The sequence below is a fragment of the Callospermophilus lateralis genome, chromosome 2 (assembly GCF_048772815.1).
Source record: "Callospermophilus lateralis isolate mCalLat2 chromosome 2, mCalLat2.hap1, whole genome shotgun sequence".
NCBI lineage: Eukaryota > Metazoa > Chordata > Mammalia > Rodentia > Sciuridae > Callospermophilus > Callospermophilus lateralis.
The window spans coordinates 138,590,374-138,606,308 of record NC_135306.1 but is presented as its reverse complement, the minus strand read 5'-3'; the positions used below and the strand labels follow the sequence as shown (position 1 = coordinate 138,606,308).

At 41.3% G+C, this 15,935-nt stretch overlaps 1 protein-coding gene across 2 annotated transcripts in view; it reads right to left on the bottom strand.

Moving 5' to 3' along the window:
• Me3 (malic enzyme 3) overlaps nt 1-15,935 on the bottom strand; it is a 194,142-nt gene continuing 178,207 nt past the window's right edge. For both annotated transcript variants that reach the window (XM_076846550.2, XM_076846551.2), the window contains 7 exons: nt 9,907-10,004; nt 9,500-9,613; nt 7,669-7,774; nt 6,972-7,114; nt 6,225-6,398; nt 1,501-1,599; nt 1-236 (listed from right to left, as the gene is read on the bottom strand). In XM_076846550.2, coding sequence (XP_076702665.2) covers nt 75-236; nt 1,501-1,599; nt 6,225-6,398; nt 6,972-7,114; nt 7,669-7,774; nt 9,500-9,613; nt 9,907-10,004 — 896 coding nt within the window. In that variant the 3' untranslated portion in view covers nt 1-74. The remainder of the gene's footprint in view (nt 237-1,500; nt 1,600-6,224; nt 6,399-6,971; nt 7,115-7,668; nt 7,775-9,499; nt 9,614-9,906; nt 10,005-15,935) is intronic.

Sequence of the window (15,935 nt, the reverse complement as noted above, 5' to 3'; positions counted from 1 at the left end):
TCATTTTGGATCCTATTTATATTGTGGGTGTTACTCTGGGCTTCATCCAGCCCCATACCGGCCCCTGAGACTCATCAGACTGTCTGAAAATTCATGGCTTCCTTGGGCCAACTGTAGCTGTCCAGTGTAAATGAGTCATAGTCTGGAGTGTAGACGAGGGATCTTATGAAAGCCTCCTTGTTCTCAGGCTCCGGGTAGCAGGAAGCCAGGTTGTGTTTGTAGGCATAGTCGAGGACCTAGGGAAAAACGTGTGATTGAAGAACTGGATCTAAGGAAAAACCTGCCTAAAGGCCCTTGCTTCTGGGGTGGCAGAATACATTCCGATTAGCCAATCATGTTCCTCTCATGAGTTTGGCCCATGAAACCACTGGATAGAAAGGATTTTAAGCTTTCTGCCTAAGCAGGGAGCTTTGACATAGTGGAATAAATACTGGGCCAGGGTCAAGAGGCCCAGTCTAAATTCTGCTTGCTTGTATCTGCCCACAAGTCCCTAGCCATGACATTATCCTTGCTGAGCCTCAGTTTCCTTATCTGTAAAGTGAGGGAATGATGCTTTTATCTGGAGTTGTGTGAGGATAAAATTACCAAATTTTGTTTTGGATGAGGGTTGAACAGGATGAACATCCTGAACACCTTCTCTGGGTATTAGATTTGACTTCAGGGGAATGTGAATCTAAATATATCCTCAAAGGAAGGAACTAAATGAGGGAAAACCCTGCACTGAACAACTCTTAGAGACTGTGTACTGCAATGCATTTTTTGAAATTATTTTTAAAAATTATAGAAAAACATATGCACTAACAGAAATAATAGCATATTGAATCCTTATATATTCGCTATACACTGTCAACTGTTATCATCTGGGGCCAGTATTTACTGGACTATGCTCTGGTTCTTTGAAAACCCATCACCCTTCATAGTCTCATAGTCTGGAATATTCCATGACCATGATCACTCTATGGCCCAGTCATTCTGAGAGGGGAAGAATAAACATCTCCTCTGGCCAGGCAGGCACTGGGTATGGAGCTTTATTATTGTCCTCTATCAATCTTTTCTAGAATTTTGGGAGACAGGCATTACTGGCCTCTTTGGAAAAGGAGGAAACTGAGGTTCAGGGAAGTGAAGTGATTGGGCCAAGCTTGCTTCACTATTGATTCACAGAGCTGGGACCCCAAGGCACAAGCCCTTTTCCTCACGTAATGCAAGCTGACCTTTCTTATAAATGGGTGATTATGATTCATTAAAAAAAAATTCCACCCACGTTCTGGCACACAAGACCATGGGCTTTCATGACTTTTCTGTCCGCTGTTTTGAAGGGAAATCCAGGAGCTTTCCAGAACTGGCCTGGGCAGGCTTCAGGCAGGAGTTTCTGGGTTGCATGCAATGCAGCCCGAGGAGCTAAGTATATCTCCAGAGCTGCTGTCTCCTTGTCTTTCTAAAGTCACAAAGAGAAAGTGTTTGTGCATCACTCCCCATTTATAGGTGTAAGATGCCTCTTACTTTGATGGCGATTCTCAGAGATACATCTCTGATGGTGCTGAGTGGTGGGTACAGTCTCCCTTGGGATAGGTGCTGCTCAGAGACCTCCTGGGCAATATGCTAGAGAAAGGGAAAGAACCAAAAGGAATAAGCTGAGTTTCTGCTTTCAAAGAACAAGGTCAACCCATTGCCTCAGAGATTCACCCAATCCTGCACATGTGGTCAAATGCTGCAGTTCCTACTGTTAACTCTGCTGCCATGTGGCACCAAGGGAGCTTAATGCTTAGCCTTAAACAAGGACAAAACTTTTCTGTACTGTGAGGCTGGTTGAGGCTTAAAACATGGGGATTTTTGAATTCTAAAGGAAAATTACTAAGACTAAGATGAATAAATCACGGCTTGCAAAGCAAAGACTATGGGATTTCTTCTTGGTTCATCCAGTCTATTGCACAAAGATCCTAAGTTTCTCGCTTCCTTGCTTCCAGCCTCTTTCCATGTTTGGTACCATCCTGGGTGCCCATCTAAGAAACATTCCTGTATTTAGGGATCCATGAACTCTCCCAGCCACGGTCTCAGACTGAGGAAGGCCTTTTCTCCAGTGAGTGAATGGCACAAAAACTCTGCAAGCCTTCCAGCCTCAGGTTCTGTGTGCCCAGCCAGCCTCACAGGTCAGCTTTTTAAATGAGTATCTTTGAAAATACTCCTATCTTATCTTCTTGTGTCCAATTTAAATTTGAGAAGATTCCTTGTGTTCTCTGAGAACTATTTGTCCGTGAAGTGATAGGGCAATGGAGTTGATCTCACCTTAGAGTTTGCAGACATTATTTCAAAGGAGTGAGTTTCCCCCATTCCCATTCATTCAGGCACACATTCACTGAACTCTACAATCTGATGAGCTCTGTGCTAGGTGCTGAGGACCCAAGGTGAAAAGACTTTTCCCTCATAGAGACCGCTCATAGAAGGCAAATAGAAACAATTCTAACAATTATAGTAGGGAGTGCAATGAGAGAGGGCATAAAGACAAAGAGGAAGACAGAGTCTCATGTGTTATGCAGAAAGGGCTTCCTAGAGGAAGTGTCAGAGACTGACAGATGATGGACTAAATAGGAAATAGTGGAAAAGAGGAGATACATGAAAATATAAATTATATGCAAATACTTGTAGATGAGAGAGCAAGGACCTGAGGCTTAAAAAGTCACACTGGATGGGTCCGATGATAGGGAGAGGCTACAAGAAAGGCAGAAGAGGAAAGGAGGGCCTGGTGATGAAGTACCTTGTATGAAAACCACAGGAAAAGGTTTGAATATTATTCTATAAATTCAAGAAGCCTGTTTTGGTTTGGATGTGAGGTGTCCGCCCAAAACTCACATGTGAGACAAGGTAAGAAGGTTCAGAAGAGAAGTGATTGGGTTGTGAGAGTCTTAACCCAACCAGTGAATTAATGTCCTGATAGGGATTAACTGAGTGGTAACTGAAGTGGTAGAGTAGCTGGAGGAGGTGGGGACTAGAGGTGTGGCTTTGGGGTATATATTTGTATCTGGTAAGTAGAGACCTCTTCCTGATCTGCTTCTTGATGGTCATGTGAGCCACTTCCCTTCACCACACTCTTACACCATGTTGTTCTGCTTCACCTTGAGCCCCAAGGAATGGAGCCTGCTGCCTATGGATTGAGACCTCTGAAACTACGAGGCCCCAAATAAACTTTTCCTCCACTACAGTCTTTCTGTTGCAGCAGCAAAAAAGATGACTAAAACAGAGCCATATGAAGGTATGAAATTAGAGGAGATTTGGCCTGATCTGTGTTTTGAAGTGTTCTCTTTGTGGAGGTACAGAAGATGGATTGGTTAGAAAGAAACAGGATTGCCATGACTAGATCTGCATATAGAAATCTTGTCCTGTGAAGAGATAAATCATGGTATTATGGGCACTTCTAAGGTGCTGGGCACTGGTAACATCTTGCAGCATAATGTCAAGTAAGCCTGGGCTATCCTAGTGCTATGGCTCACAAGCCTAGAGATCTTGGGAAAGTTCCTTAAAGTCTCTATGCCGCATATTCCTTGTCTATAATATAAGGATACACTCTATACTTAGTTTTATAGAATTGTTAAGATGAAATGAGGCAATGCATGTAAATCTCCTAAAATCTATATTAATTTTCTTTCTTTTTTTGTTTATAAGCTCTTTATTTTCTTTAAGCTAGTTTCAGGCATTAAAGAGATATGAATTAAGAAAAATAAAACATTAACTGAGTTTTTTTTTAAAGGTGTTTATGTGTAAATGAGAAGAAATGGGTAGTTTTCACACCCACAGATATTCAAACAAGTGTGCTTTATCCTGTGGTAAAGGTGGAAAATTAGATCCTACCATTTTATATCATCTTACTGGGTATGATTTTGGCCTATTAATTTAATGGCTTTGGTACTTGGTTTCTTCTGGTATAAAGTAACATATATAGGTTAGTTGATTTCATCTATAAATCCTTCACATTTCCATGCTTTTTAGGAGAAAATATAGCTAATTAAGAGGAATGTAATTTTGAGGATAGCCTGTGGTGAACAGATGTTCTGGGGGTCTTTGGAGTGTGGTAGTATGTTCTCACCCTTTCTCTTCCTGTTTAATTTTCTATAGGAAAATAAAATTCAACATAAATTTTCTTTTTTTTATATTGATTTTTTAAGTTGTAGTTGGACACAATACCTGTATTTTATTTATTTATTTTTATGTGATGTTGAGGATCAAACCCAGGGCCTCACATGTGCTAGGCAAGTGCTCTACCCACTGAGCTACAACCCCAGCCCTCAACATAAAGTGTCTTAATGAAAAACATCTTTTTCAGAAATATAAGCTGTCAGGGCTTTGAAGATAGGACTGTCAGCTCTTAAAAGTGAGGGACCTGAGCTGGGCATGGTGGCTCATGCCTGTAATCCTAGTGCCTTGGGAAGCTGAGGCAGGAGAATCTTAAGTTTGAGGCCAGCCTCAGCAACTTAGTGGAACACTAAGCAACTTAATGACCCTTTCTCACAAAAAAATGCAGGGGGATGTTGGTCAGTGGTTAAGTACCCCTGGGTTCAATCCCTGGTACAAAAACAAAAACAAAAACAAAAGTGAGAAAGTTTATTCTGCTCACAGCAGATGCTTAATGAGTAGATTGAGAAGAGTTTCCTGTAAAATCAATGGACACTCATCATGAAATGAGGAAGTTGAAGTATTCCATGGCACAGGGTATTGGGTGTGCAGATGTCTCAGGGTTCTATAGGAAAGGCTATAGCAACTATGTTTCTGCACAACAGGGAAATTTACTTGTAGTCTGTCTTTAAGCAAGAGTGACTCTTCTCATCCAAAGGGGATTTCAAACAGCTCTACCCACAGTCATAAGACAAGAACACCCATTACAGCAATAGGAAGAAATATGAATGCAAGTTACTCAGACAAGATGGACAGAGAATGGTGGGTACAGTCTTCCCTGGGATAGGTGCTGCTCAAGATCATAACTGCTGTGCATAGCATGGGAGGTGGCCTAAAATTCTTCAGGGAACATTACTTTATGACCTTGCAGCGCAGGTGATCAATGACAAGACACAGTAAAAAGGGACCTAGGATGTGGTACAGTACCCTGTGGGATTCATAGGGTGGATCTGGATAGAGATTCATGGAAGCAGTTCTCATGCCTCATTGGCTTAAACTTTTTTTTTTTTTTTTTTTTTTTTTTTACCAGTGCCATGGTAAGAAGGAATTCCAGAGGAGGTTAGAAGTATAAATTTATTTACAGGTTAGAAGCATAAATATATTTAATATTTATATATATCTTTGATTAATTTAATCCTCCTCTACTCAAAAGAAACATTTCTAGGGCTGGGGATGTGGCTCAAGCGGTAACGTGCTTGCCTGGTATGCGAGGGGTGCTGGGTTCGATCCTCAGCACCACATAAATAAAGATGTTGTGTCCACCAAAAACTAAAAAATAAACATTAAAAAAATTCCCTCTCTCTCTCTCTCTCTCTCTCTCTCTCTCTCTAACAAAAAGAGAGAAACATTTCTTCTAGGCAATGGATTTTTTAGAGTGAGAATAAATGTCAAGTGCAGGTTATTTGATAATGTCAGCAATGTAATTGTTATTCATAACCATTATTATAAATGTGAAATGTCATCCTTAATGAATTTTCTCATTGTAAAGAAACCATTTCTTCCAGTAAAGAACCCTTCTGGGGCTTTTTCTTGTATGATGCTCAGAACAGGTATATCCCCAAGACCCCTATAACAGTGCTCAGAATTCCACCTGCTTCTTGCGGAAAGTGTCCTAGTGGGGCTAACTGTTGCCAGTTACCCCAGTGATGTAACCAATGAATGTGACATTGCAGCGCAGGTGATCAATGACAAGACATGTCATGGTTCACAAGTCCCCAGTTTCAGGTACCTTTAGTTACATCTCTATCTAGATGACACGCTGGGAGGTGGGGAACAGTACTAGATATGTCCCTTGACTGCTAGTTCCTTCTGACAATAGCTCTTCCTCCAACTACTTCCCATCCTTCTTCAAAAGCCTGCATGCCATAGGAAAGAAGGTCAAGCCTGAGATAGTCTAGAGAGATGCCTGAGGTTTAAGTACTTTGGGGATCCATTGCCAGGGTTTGGAGCATGCAGATAGAAGAGACAAAAAGAGGAGGAATCTTTAGAGACCCAGTGTAGGACCTAGTGTTAACCCCCAGGCTCTGTTGAAAGCATTCAAAGGAGCAAGGACAAGATACCTCTGCTGTTAGGAGGAAGATCTCATCGGGGATGTGCCGGATCCCGCCGGCAATGACTCCCAGTGCCACTCCAGGGAACACATAGGCATTATTTCCCTGCCCAGGAATGAATGTTTTTCCATCTTCCAGAGTCACACTCTTAAAAGGACTTCCACTGGCAAAGATCCCTCGGCCCTGGAGCCAGGAAGAAAACCAGAGGTTGGAGTTTAGAGATGGGTTTGGGGCAGTAATGATAACTTGTTCTTGTCTTCCGTATGTTGAACCCTTCTTCATCCTTTCCCAAATGCCCAGCATCGTGCTGAGAACATGGCAAGCACTCAAAACATGTTTATTCATTTGAATAGAAAGCTCAGTCCCCCCACCCAATTTATCTGACAGCCAAGAAATTGCTGATAGATGATGGAGTTCATCGTACCCTTTTTACCTGTCATCTCCTGAGAAGGCCAACCCAGGACATGACAGCCATGAAAGTATCCTAGAGTTTATAAGAGCCTTGGATTCTGGCCAAAGCTTCATGTTAGATAGGGAAAACTTGTCCAGCATTGCCTAATTGTAAGAGCTTTGGAGTTAGAGCTGGGCTTGAGGACCAGCTCTATTCCTTATTAGCTCTGTAACTGTGGGCAAGTTACTTCATCTTTCTGAACCTCAGTTTACTGATGATGAGGATTTTTTTCACCCTCAAAGGGTTACTTATGGTTATTGTTACTATGTCCTCTCAGCTGGGGGAAGGAAGGACTCCCCGCTGACCTCGGTGACCCGGTAGCACTTCTCAGCTGTGCACTCGGCCTTGCTGGTGGGATTGCTCAGGGCAAAGATGATAGGGCGCTCGTGGAAGGAGGCCATGTCCCTCAGAATCTGCTCCGTGAAGGCTCCTGCGATGGCAGCAACACCTACAGGGAAAAGTGGGGTAGTGGGGATACCTACTCTTCATTAATGACCCATTCCTCTCCTGGGGAAACTAGGTGTACCATGTAAGGCTCAGGAATCTTGGGGATAGCATGTGCCAATGGGATTGGGAGAGAAGAAGGGAAGAGCATCTTCTTGCTGGAGTTGCCTGAGGCCTCCTGTTCGTCTTTAAGGGTCTACTTCCCTGCCATTTAGATGCATCTTGAAGATGTTATTGGGCTTTGTCATTGAAAATGGGTTGCTCTTTTAGTACAGGGAGAGATACTAGGATCTCTGCCTTGGTTGGGGGAAAGCTCATCTCATCTGGGTTAGAGATATCAGTCCTGCACTTTTCTACTATACTACATAAGCCCCAACTCTGGTAGCTTAGTTCCATGGTTTTATATAGTAGTTTCTCCATAGAAGTCTGTGGCATTGAATTGGGGATAGAGCTGCATTTCTACAAGTTACTTATGTCTCCTGGATAAGCCTCAGTCTCTCCATCTGCAAGTCAATAGAGTTAGTTGGGCTAGACAGCATATCACCTGCATCTTCCTACCTATGATGGCTGTGGGCTTCACCAGCCTCACCACCTCCTCCAGGGAGTTCACTTCAGGATGGTCTTGGGCAAACATTTCTTTCTCATGGTTCAGGTGGCTTCTCCCCTACAGGAAAAAAAGGTTCATGAAAAAGTTGTGGTGCTGAGAACCTGTTGGGCAGGGGCAAGAATGCTTTTGGAAACTCTGAGAACATTCCCTGCTGAGCCCCATAATTTTGATCTTTCAGAAGTCTTAGGGCCTGACCTCTTGATCAGATTTCCCAGTAAAGCCTAACATGTAGTGTGTGTGTGTGTGTGTGTGTGTGTGTGTGTGTGTGTGTGTGTGTCTTTAACCCAAACCACATCAGGAGAATTCACAAGGCATTTCTTTGAGCTGGGTCAGAACAAAAAGCTTCTAAGGAAATACCTGAGTCTGACCAAGTCCCTTTGCCCCAAGACATCCAGGACCCGGCCCAGTTGAGGGATAGGGGCTTGAGCCTTGGCACTGGAGCCAGGAAGAAAACCAGAAGTTTGAGTTTAAGGATGGGTTTGGGGCAGTAATGATAGCTTGTTTCTGTCTTCCGTATGTTGAGCCCTTCTTCTTCTTCATGGAGCTAGTGTGAATGTATTTTATATGAGTCATTAACCTCCCTGTGAATAATACTAAGCTGAGTTCCAGAACAGGCTTGGAATAGCTGACTGACTCTATATTTCTTCCATTTTCCCAAATAGAGGTCCTTGGGGGACAGGCTGGCATGATTACTAATAAATGAGCACAAACATTTCTGATGACTCCTGGGACCAGCTGGCCTCATGAGAAACAGAGAGACTATGTCAGCTTTGAGAGTTCCTTGGGCAGGGGTGAGCTCCATGGGGTGAACCAAATGATGGTGAAAAATGGTCAAGAGTGGCAAGCTTTGGCAACCTATACTTGTGACTGATGATGCTCTGGAATGACATAGAGTGGGAGGAGGAGTCTCCAGGCCTAAGTTCCTACGGCAGTGATCTGGCTCTATAGGAAGGCCAGTTTCTGAGGAGGGTATTTGCTATTCTTGGTATATGATCCTAATGCACTTCTCCATTCCTACAATGCTCATTGTTTTTCATCTCTCACTGACATTCCATGCTAGTGGAATTCTGGAAATTAAAGGATGAAGCTATGAGTCAAGCTCTAAGGGAGAGAGGTCATCTAGTTGTGTCCCTTTCCACATTCTAGTCAGAAACTGAGCTATTTCTCTCTCTCATTCTTTCACTCATATATCACACATTAGTTACATTAATTATGTGCTTACCAGGTGCCAGACATTGGCATCAAGACTATGTAGCTTAGTGGACAAGTAAAAAGCATCTGTTTTATAAAGTGGTGGGTGCAGCCCATGGAAGGGGAATGCCTATGTGAGCATAGATGTAAGGAAAAAACCTAATGCTCTCAGAAAGCTTCCTGGAGTAGCTAATATTTGAGTTCAATCAGAAGGTAAGGAGGAAACTATGAAGGGGGATTGAGAGTGAGTATTTGGAAAAAGGGAGAAGAACATTTCAGGCAGAACAAATGTGCAAGGATGTGGAGGAGAGGAATGTGTGACTTTTGGAGAAGTACCATTCAATATGGCTGAAGGTTAGTGCAAGGCAGGAGTAGTGGGAGGTAAGGCTGGAAGGAGCACACATACACACTCACACACACAAATTCAGAACGTCTGAACAAGAGCAATTAAGGCTACTTTGGGATGAATCTTTTGTTTTGGAGGTTAGGCCATTGCCATTGCTCTCCTTCTCTATTCTGAGAACTTCACCCCTTAGGGAACTCTTCAAGTTTAGTTCTTGGGAAACTTTCAGGTCTCCAGGCTGACAGTACCTTGACAATCAGTCCCTTGGAGTCCACCATCCAGATCTTCCTTGTGGCCTCTGCCTTGGGTACACCTTCTTTCTCCAAGGCCATGACAAGAAGGTGGGCGATGCCCATAGCTGCCTGAGAGGTACCATAAAGAAAATGTTTAGACATTTGGGAAATAGCTGCTCAGCATGGATCAGATATCTCACCAAAATAAGCCCTTATTCTTTCCTATAGCCCCATAACTCCCAGGAGGCCCAGGCAAATTCTTGCATTGATAAATTCAATTGTTGAAGTTCAGGCAGCCGAGATGATCAGAATATACTGATCAGAATATACTGAACCATGGAACACCACCCTTCTTGATTCTCTTCGATGCATTCTTATTTTTCAACTTCAACAACAGTAGAGACCCCGCTGGTGGCACCTACCTCACCTGCACCTTGGAAAACAAACACATGATTGGAGAGCTTGTTCTTGGTGATTCTCAGAGCAGCCAGGATCCCTGCCACAGCCACAGAGGCTGTGCCTGCAAGAGAGTGGACTGTGATCAACTCTGGCCATTGGCTCCCAACCTCCAAGAGAAGACCCTTGACAGAGTTTACAACACTTAGGACCTGTGCAGGAAGAAACAACTTTTTTCAGCCCTTATGTATGTCAAGCCTAAAGGCATGAAAGCCTAAAGCCATGCCCTCTTTTGTAGATAACTGTTCTTCTTCTGATGGGCAGATCCTTATTTGTTTCTTGACTGCAGGAGAGATTACCAGATAGCTAGCTTCTGCTACTGCCATTGTCCATAAATGAAATAACAGGATAAACATAATTTAATAGATGACAAAAGGAAGTGTAAGTCTCCAGAATGCTTTAAAGGTTAAGTGGACAAAGACATCTTTTAAAATGAGAGGACAGCCTAACTATCAGACATTAAGAGACCATATGTCCTGAGCTGCCCATCTTTTCCACCAAATCATAAGGTTAGTTGTATCTGGTAGCATATCATCGAGCATGCCCAGAAGGAACAAGTAAGTTGCATGAGCAGGTGGTTGAGACTTGATAAAATCACTGCTGTATCACTTCTTCTCCCTCAGTCCACATCTAAGGATTTATTGGGAATTTTTTAGACTATAGTCCAGGAAGGAAAAAACCTTAGGCTCAGTTTATAGATTGTTCTTAATGCTACATTGTCACCAACTAAGTGTCACGTTGCAGCTTCACAGGTGGATATAAAGGATAATGGCAAAGGGCAGTGGACAGACATGACTTCAATGGTAAATATGGTTGTTCTCTTTGATCCAAAAGATGTCTAGTTTTACTTTTATTTTTTGGGGGGTGCTGGAATTAAACCCATGGCTGCATACATACTAGGCAAGTGCTTTATCACTGAGCTAATCCCCATCCCCTGGATCTCTTTTGATTCACGATCAGTTGTTAATGGTTGAGATGGGTGGTCAGGGACTTGGAGAGAACAAAACTATAAGATTGGTGATGACTGGGGAGTGGGGAATCATTATCTGGCATAGAATTTCATTTTACAAGATGAAAAGAGTTCTGGATGTGGGTAATACTGATGATTGCATAACCTTAAATATATTTAATATTACTCAACTGTACATTTGAAAGTGTTTAAATGTCAAATCTTATGTGTATTTACCACAAAAATTAGAGGGAAAATCCCTATAATCAAATAAATATGAGTCCAAATATTTAAAAAAATAAGATTGGTGATGAATGGTTCTGGGAAGTGGTGTGAGGATGACCTCTTGAATAGGAATAGAGTGTGATGAGGCCTATGCCTCACGTGAAAACTCACCAATGTAATAAGAATAGTTTCTCAATCACCAAGCAGATAAATGTTATGTTCTCTAAATGTGAGCTCGCCAGCATCTTTCCCCAGTCACCGAGGGTTTGCCTAATGGGCTTACATACAAAGTAGACATGGTGGCCAAGGATTGAGACTATGCATGGACTTCCTTTTACCATTGTTGATCTGTTACTGATACTGCTGAGTGACTTGTCAATGGCAGAGACCCAAGTTGAACTTCTGATATCCATCTGGTGGATGGCTGGTTAACTTGGACTCCTTCCATCACAGACAAGCACTGGAATACATAGCTAATCCAGAGAGGAACTTCTCTCCTTGTCTATCATGCTGCTGCTAGTATCATCATCTATAGATGTTTGGAATACTTATTCATCATCCTGTTATAATTCAAACAAGGCTCCTATAATAAAGAAATTAATTTCACAGTAAAAGAAGTGCAATAGAAGGCTCATGTTCAAGGAATTCACTGGTCTTAATGTATACCCAACCACTTAGAAGCGGCTGACCTAATAGATCAGTAGAGCGGCCAGCTGACCAAGGAGAAAGAGTTGGGTTGAGGCAATTACCCTATACAGATGATGTTCTATCTAAAAGATACAATATATAATCTGATTTAGCAAATAATATATTGGGTTCTTTCTCAGAATTCATGAGTCTGGAAGTGAAAGTGATCCTATTTTCTCTAATAATCCACTTGCAGAATTTTTGTTTCCTGTCTTTTCTCCTTTTGTCCCACTGGATTGAAGGTTTTAGTTTCCAAGAGAGAAGTACTAAGTACTAAGATACACAGCATGTTGAATCAGGAGTTGAGAACCACCACTTGACCATTTGGAACTCTTTATACCACTACACCAGTGGGCAAAAAAGAGGTTTTTGATCTAGTTGTAGTGATTGATCCTGGTAACCAACAGGAAATCTGGGCCAGGAAGGAGTCCATCTGGCACTGAGGGGATCCTCTGAGGTGTGTCTTAGTATTTCCATGCTCAATAGTAAATATCAGTGAACACTATTGCAACTCAAGGGAGGCAGGAATACTAAAGATTCAGAGGTCTTAAAACTGAAGGTACGTTTTTATCTACTGGGTAAAGACTGAGGACCCTGGCTAGCTGAGGTCCACTCTGAGAACAAAACAAAACAAAAACCCAACAACAACAACAAAAACACAGAATAGGAGGTTGAGGAAGAAATTTATAGATATCAGCTATGGCCTCACTTCTAGTTAAAAAAATAAGGAATGTAAAAGTCATGCATATTTCTTCCTTCATTCTTACGTAACTATAACAATAGTATAGATTAGATGATTTCTTCTCCCTCTCCCTTCCCTTTATTATGTTATACACATTTGGTTGGAGGTTTACTTCTTTGCTTTAGTGTTTGAGTAACTGAGTTTATAAGTGTGACTATAACTGAATTTTAAGAGTGGTTGATCCTATCCAGAAGATGAAGAGTATGACTATCTTCCAGTAATGAATAAAATGACTATTGAGACTGTCTCATCCCTTTTTGGGGAGAAGGTGAAAATGTCTTCATTTCTTGGAGATAGTTGCATTTTGTTAGAGTTGTTTTTGTTGTCTGGGAGTAAGAATGTGTAGAACAATGTGCATGGATTCTAAAGAGAGCCAAAAAAGGTGAACTGTGCCACTTATTGGGTAATTGTTTTTCAGCTCCAAATATACCCTTCTCTTACACTGTTTGATCTGCAAACCCTGTTCAACTTTGCCAACTGGCTCTGTGCTGGGATTTGGCACTAGAGGGAGACTGGAAAGCTAGATGTGGGGTAGTGAGGACACTTTTTCTGCATCGCCTCAGTTGCCAGGTAAAATGTAGGACACTTAGTAAAATTTGAATTTTAGGTAAACAAGTAATTTTTTAGTACAAGCATTCCCTTGCAACATTAGCATGCATATTCTAAGAAAGTTTTTCTTATTTATTTCATATTGAAATTCAACTGAGCTGCCTTGGTTCTGCCCCTCCACAGCAGCAGTTGAGTCCAGTCTTCAGGTTGTCCATTACTTACCCTCATAGCAAGCCTCCCCAACCCCACCCCAAGACACCAATGCCAGCGGGCTGCCACCTCCTCTTTCCTTGTTTCTTCAGCCTCAGGGGTGGCAGCAGAACCTTAGTGTTTCTTTTCTGCTTTTCAATTCCTTAATACATAATTGACAATTCTTTATTTAATTTTCTCTGTCAAAGCAAATGGTGTAGACTCTGACTGATAGAGTTCATAATAAAAACCTAATCACAGTTGGCAATGTCAAATTTCCATGATGAGCAAAGAAAAGGAAATTAAAGTGAGGCTATTTATGGCTTGTTGAATTTGCACAAATTTAAAAAAAAAACCTAATATTTTCTAGGGCTGGTGAGGGAGCAGTAAAAACTAAAATGTTCCAACATACTTTGCATTTTGAAGGGCTACAATCCTTTTTTGGAAAACTATTTCCTGGTGCAGACCAAGGCATAAAATGTTCATGCCCTTTGACTTCATACTTCTACTTCTGGGAATTTGTGTATAAAAAATTAGAAATATATGTTCTAGGACATTTATGAAAATGTTATTTGTGATGCAAAGTGGCTGGAAATTACCTTAACATCTAACAAAGGAATAATGATTAAATCGGCTGGGGTAGACACTCAGTAGAATATTTTGCAGTTATTAAAAATGAAGATTGTTGCAATGCCAATCAAAATCCCAAAGGCATTTCTTGTGGAAATAGATAAAGCAATCATGAAATTCATATGGAAAAATAAAAGACCCAGAATAGCAAAAGCAATTCTAAGCAGGAAATGTGAATCAGGTGGTATAGCGATACCAGATTTCAAACTATATTACAGAGCAATAGTAACAAAAACAGCATGGTACTGGTACCAAAACAGGCGGGTGGACCAATGGTACAGAATAGAGGACACAGAGACTAATACACAAAGCTACAACTATCTTATATTTGATAAAGGAGCTAAAAGCATGCAATGGAGGAAGGATAGCATGTTCAACAAATGGTGTTGGGAAAACTGGAAATCCATATGCAACAAAATGAAACTGAATCCCCTCCTCTCACCATGCACAAAAGTTAACTCAAAGTGGATCAAGGAGCTAGATATCAAATCAGAGACTCTGCGTCTGATAGAAGGAAAAGTTGGCTCCGATCTACATATTGTGGGGTCGGGCTCCAAATTTCTTAATAGGACACCCATAGCACAGGAGTTAATAACAAGAATCAACAAATGGGATTTACTTAAACTGAAAAGTTTTTTCTCAGCTAGAGAAACAATAAGAGAGGTAAATAGGGAGCCTGCATCATGGGAACAAATATATACTCCTCACACTTCAGATAGAGCCCTAATATCCAGAATATACAAAGAACTCAAAAAATTAAGCAATAAGATAACAAATAACCCAATCAACAAATGGGCCAAGGACCTGAACAGGCACTTCTCAGAGGAGGACATACAATCAATCAACAAGTACATGAAAAAACGCTCACCATCTCTAGCAGTCAGAGGAATGAAAATCAAAACCACCCTAAGATACCATCTCACTCCAGTAAGATTGGCAGCCATTAGGAAGTCAAACAACAACAAGTGCTGGCAAGGATGTGGGGAAAAGGGTACACTTGTACATTGCTGGTGGGACTGCAAATTGGTGCGGCCAATTTGGAAAGCAGTATGGAGATTCTTGGGAAAGCTGGGAATGGAACCACCATTTGACCCAGCTATTCCCCTTCTCGGACTATTCCCTGAAGACCTTAAAAGAGCATACTACAGAGCTACTGCCACATCGATGTTCATAGCAGCACAATTCACAATAGCTAGACTGTGGAACCAATCCAGATGCCCTTCAATAGATGAATGGATAAAAAAATGTGGCATTTATACACCATGGAGTATTACGCAGCACTAAAAAATGACAAAATCATGGGATTTGCAGGGAAATGGATGGCATTAGAGCAGATTATGCTAAGTGAAGCTAGCCAATCCCTAAAAAAAAAATTCCAAATGTCTTCTTTGATATAAGGAAAGCAGCTAAGAACAGAGCAGGGAGAAAGAGCAGGAAGAAAAGATTAACATTAAACAGAGACATGAGGTGGGAGGGAAAGGGAGAGAAAAGGGAAATTGCATGGAAATGGAGGGAGACCCTCAATGTTATACAAAATTACATATAAGAGGTTGTGAGGGGAAGGGGAAAATAAACAAGGAGGGAAATGAATTACAGTAGATGGGGTAGAGAGAGAAGATGGGAGGGGAGGGGAGGGGAGGGGGGATAGTAGAGGATAGGAAAGGTACCAGAATACAACAGTTACTAATAGGTCATTATGTAAAAATGTGAATGTGTAACCGATGTGATTCTGCAATCTGTATTTGGGGTAAAAATGGGAGTTCATAATCCACTTGAATCTAAGGTATGAAATATGATATGTCAAGAGATTTGTAATATCTTGAACAACCAATAAAAAAATTGTAAAAAGAAAAAAAAAAACAAAAGGAATTTACCAAAAAGATTAAGGTAAATAAAAAGTAAAAAAAAAAAATGAAGATTGTGTAAGCAGTATAAAAATACTATGAGTTAGTAACATCAGAGATTTTTCTAAGTGCCTTACATGTCCTAATATAAATATATTTGCTCATTTGATCCTAACTACT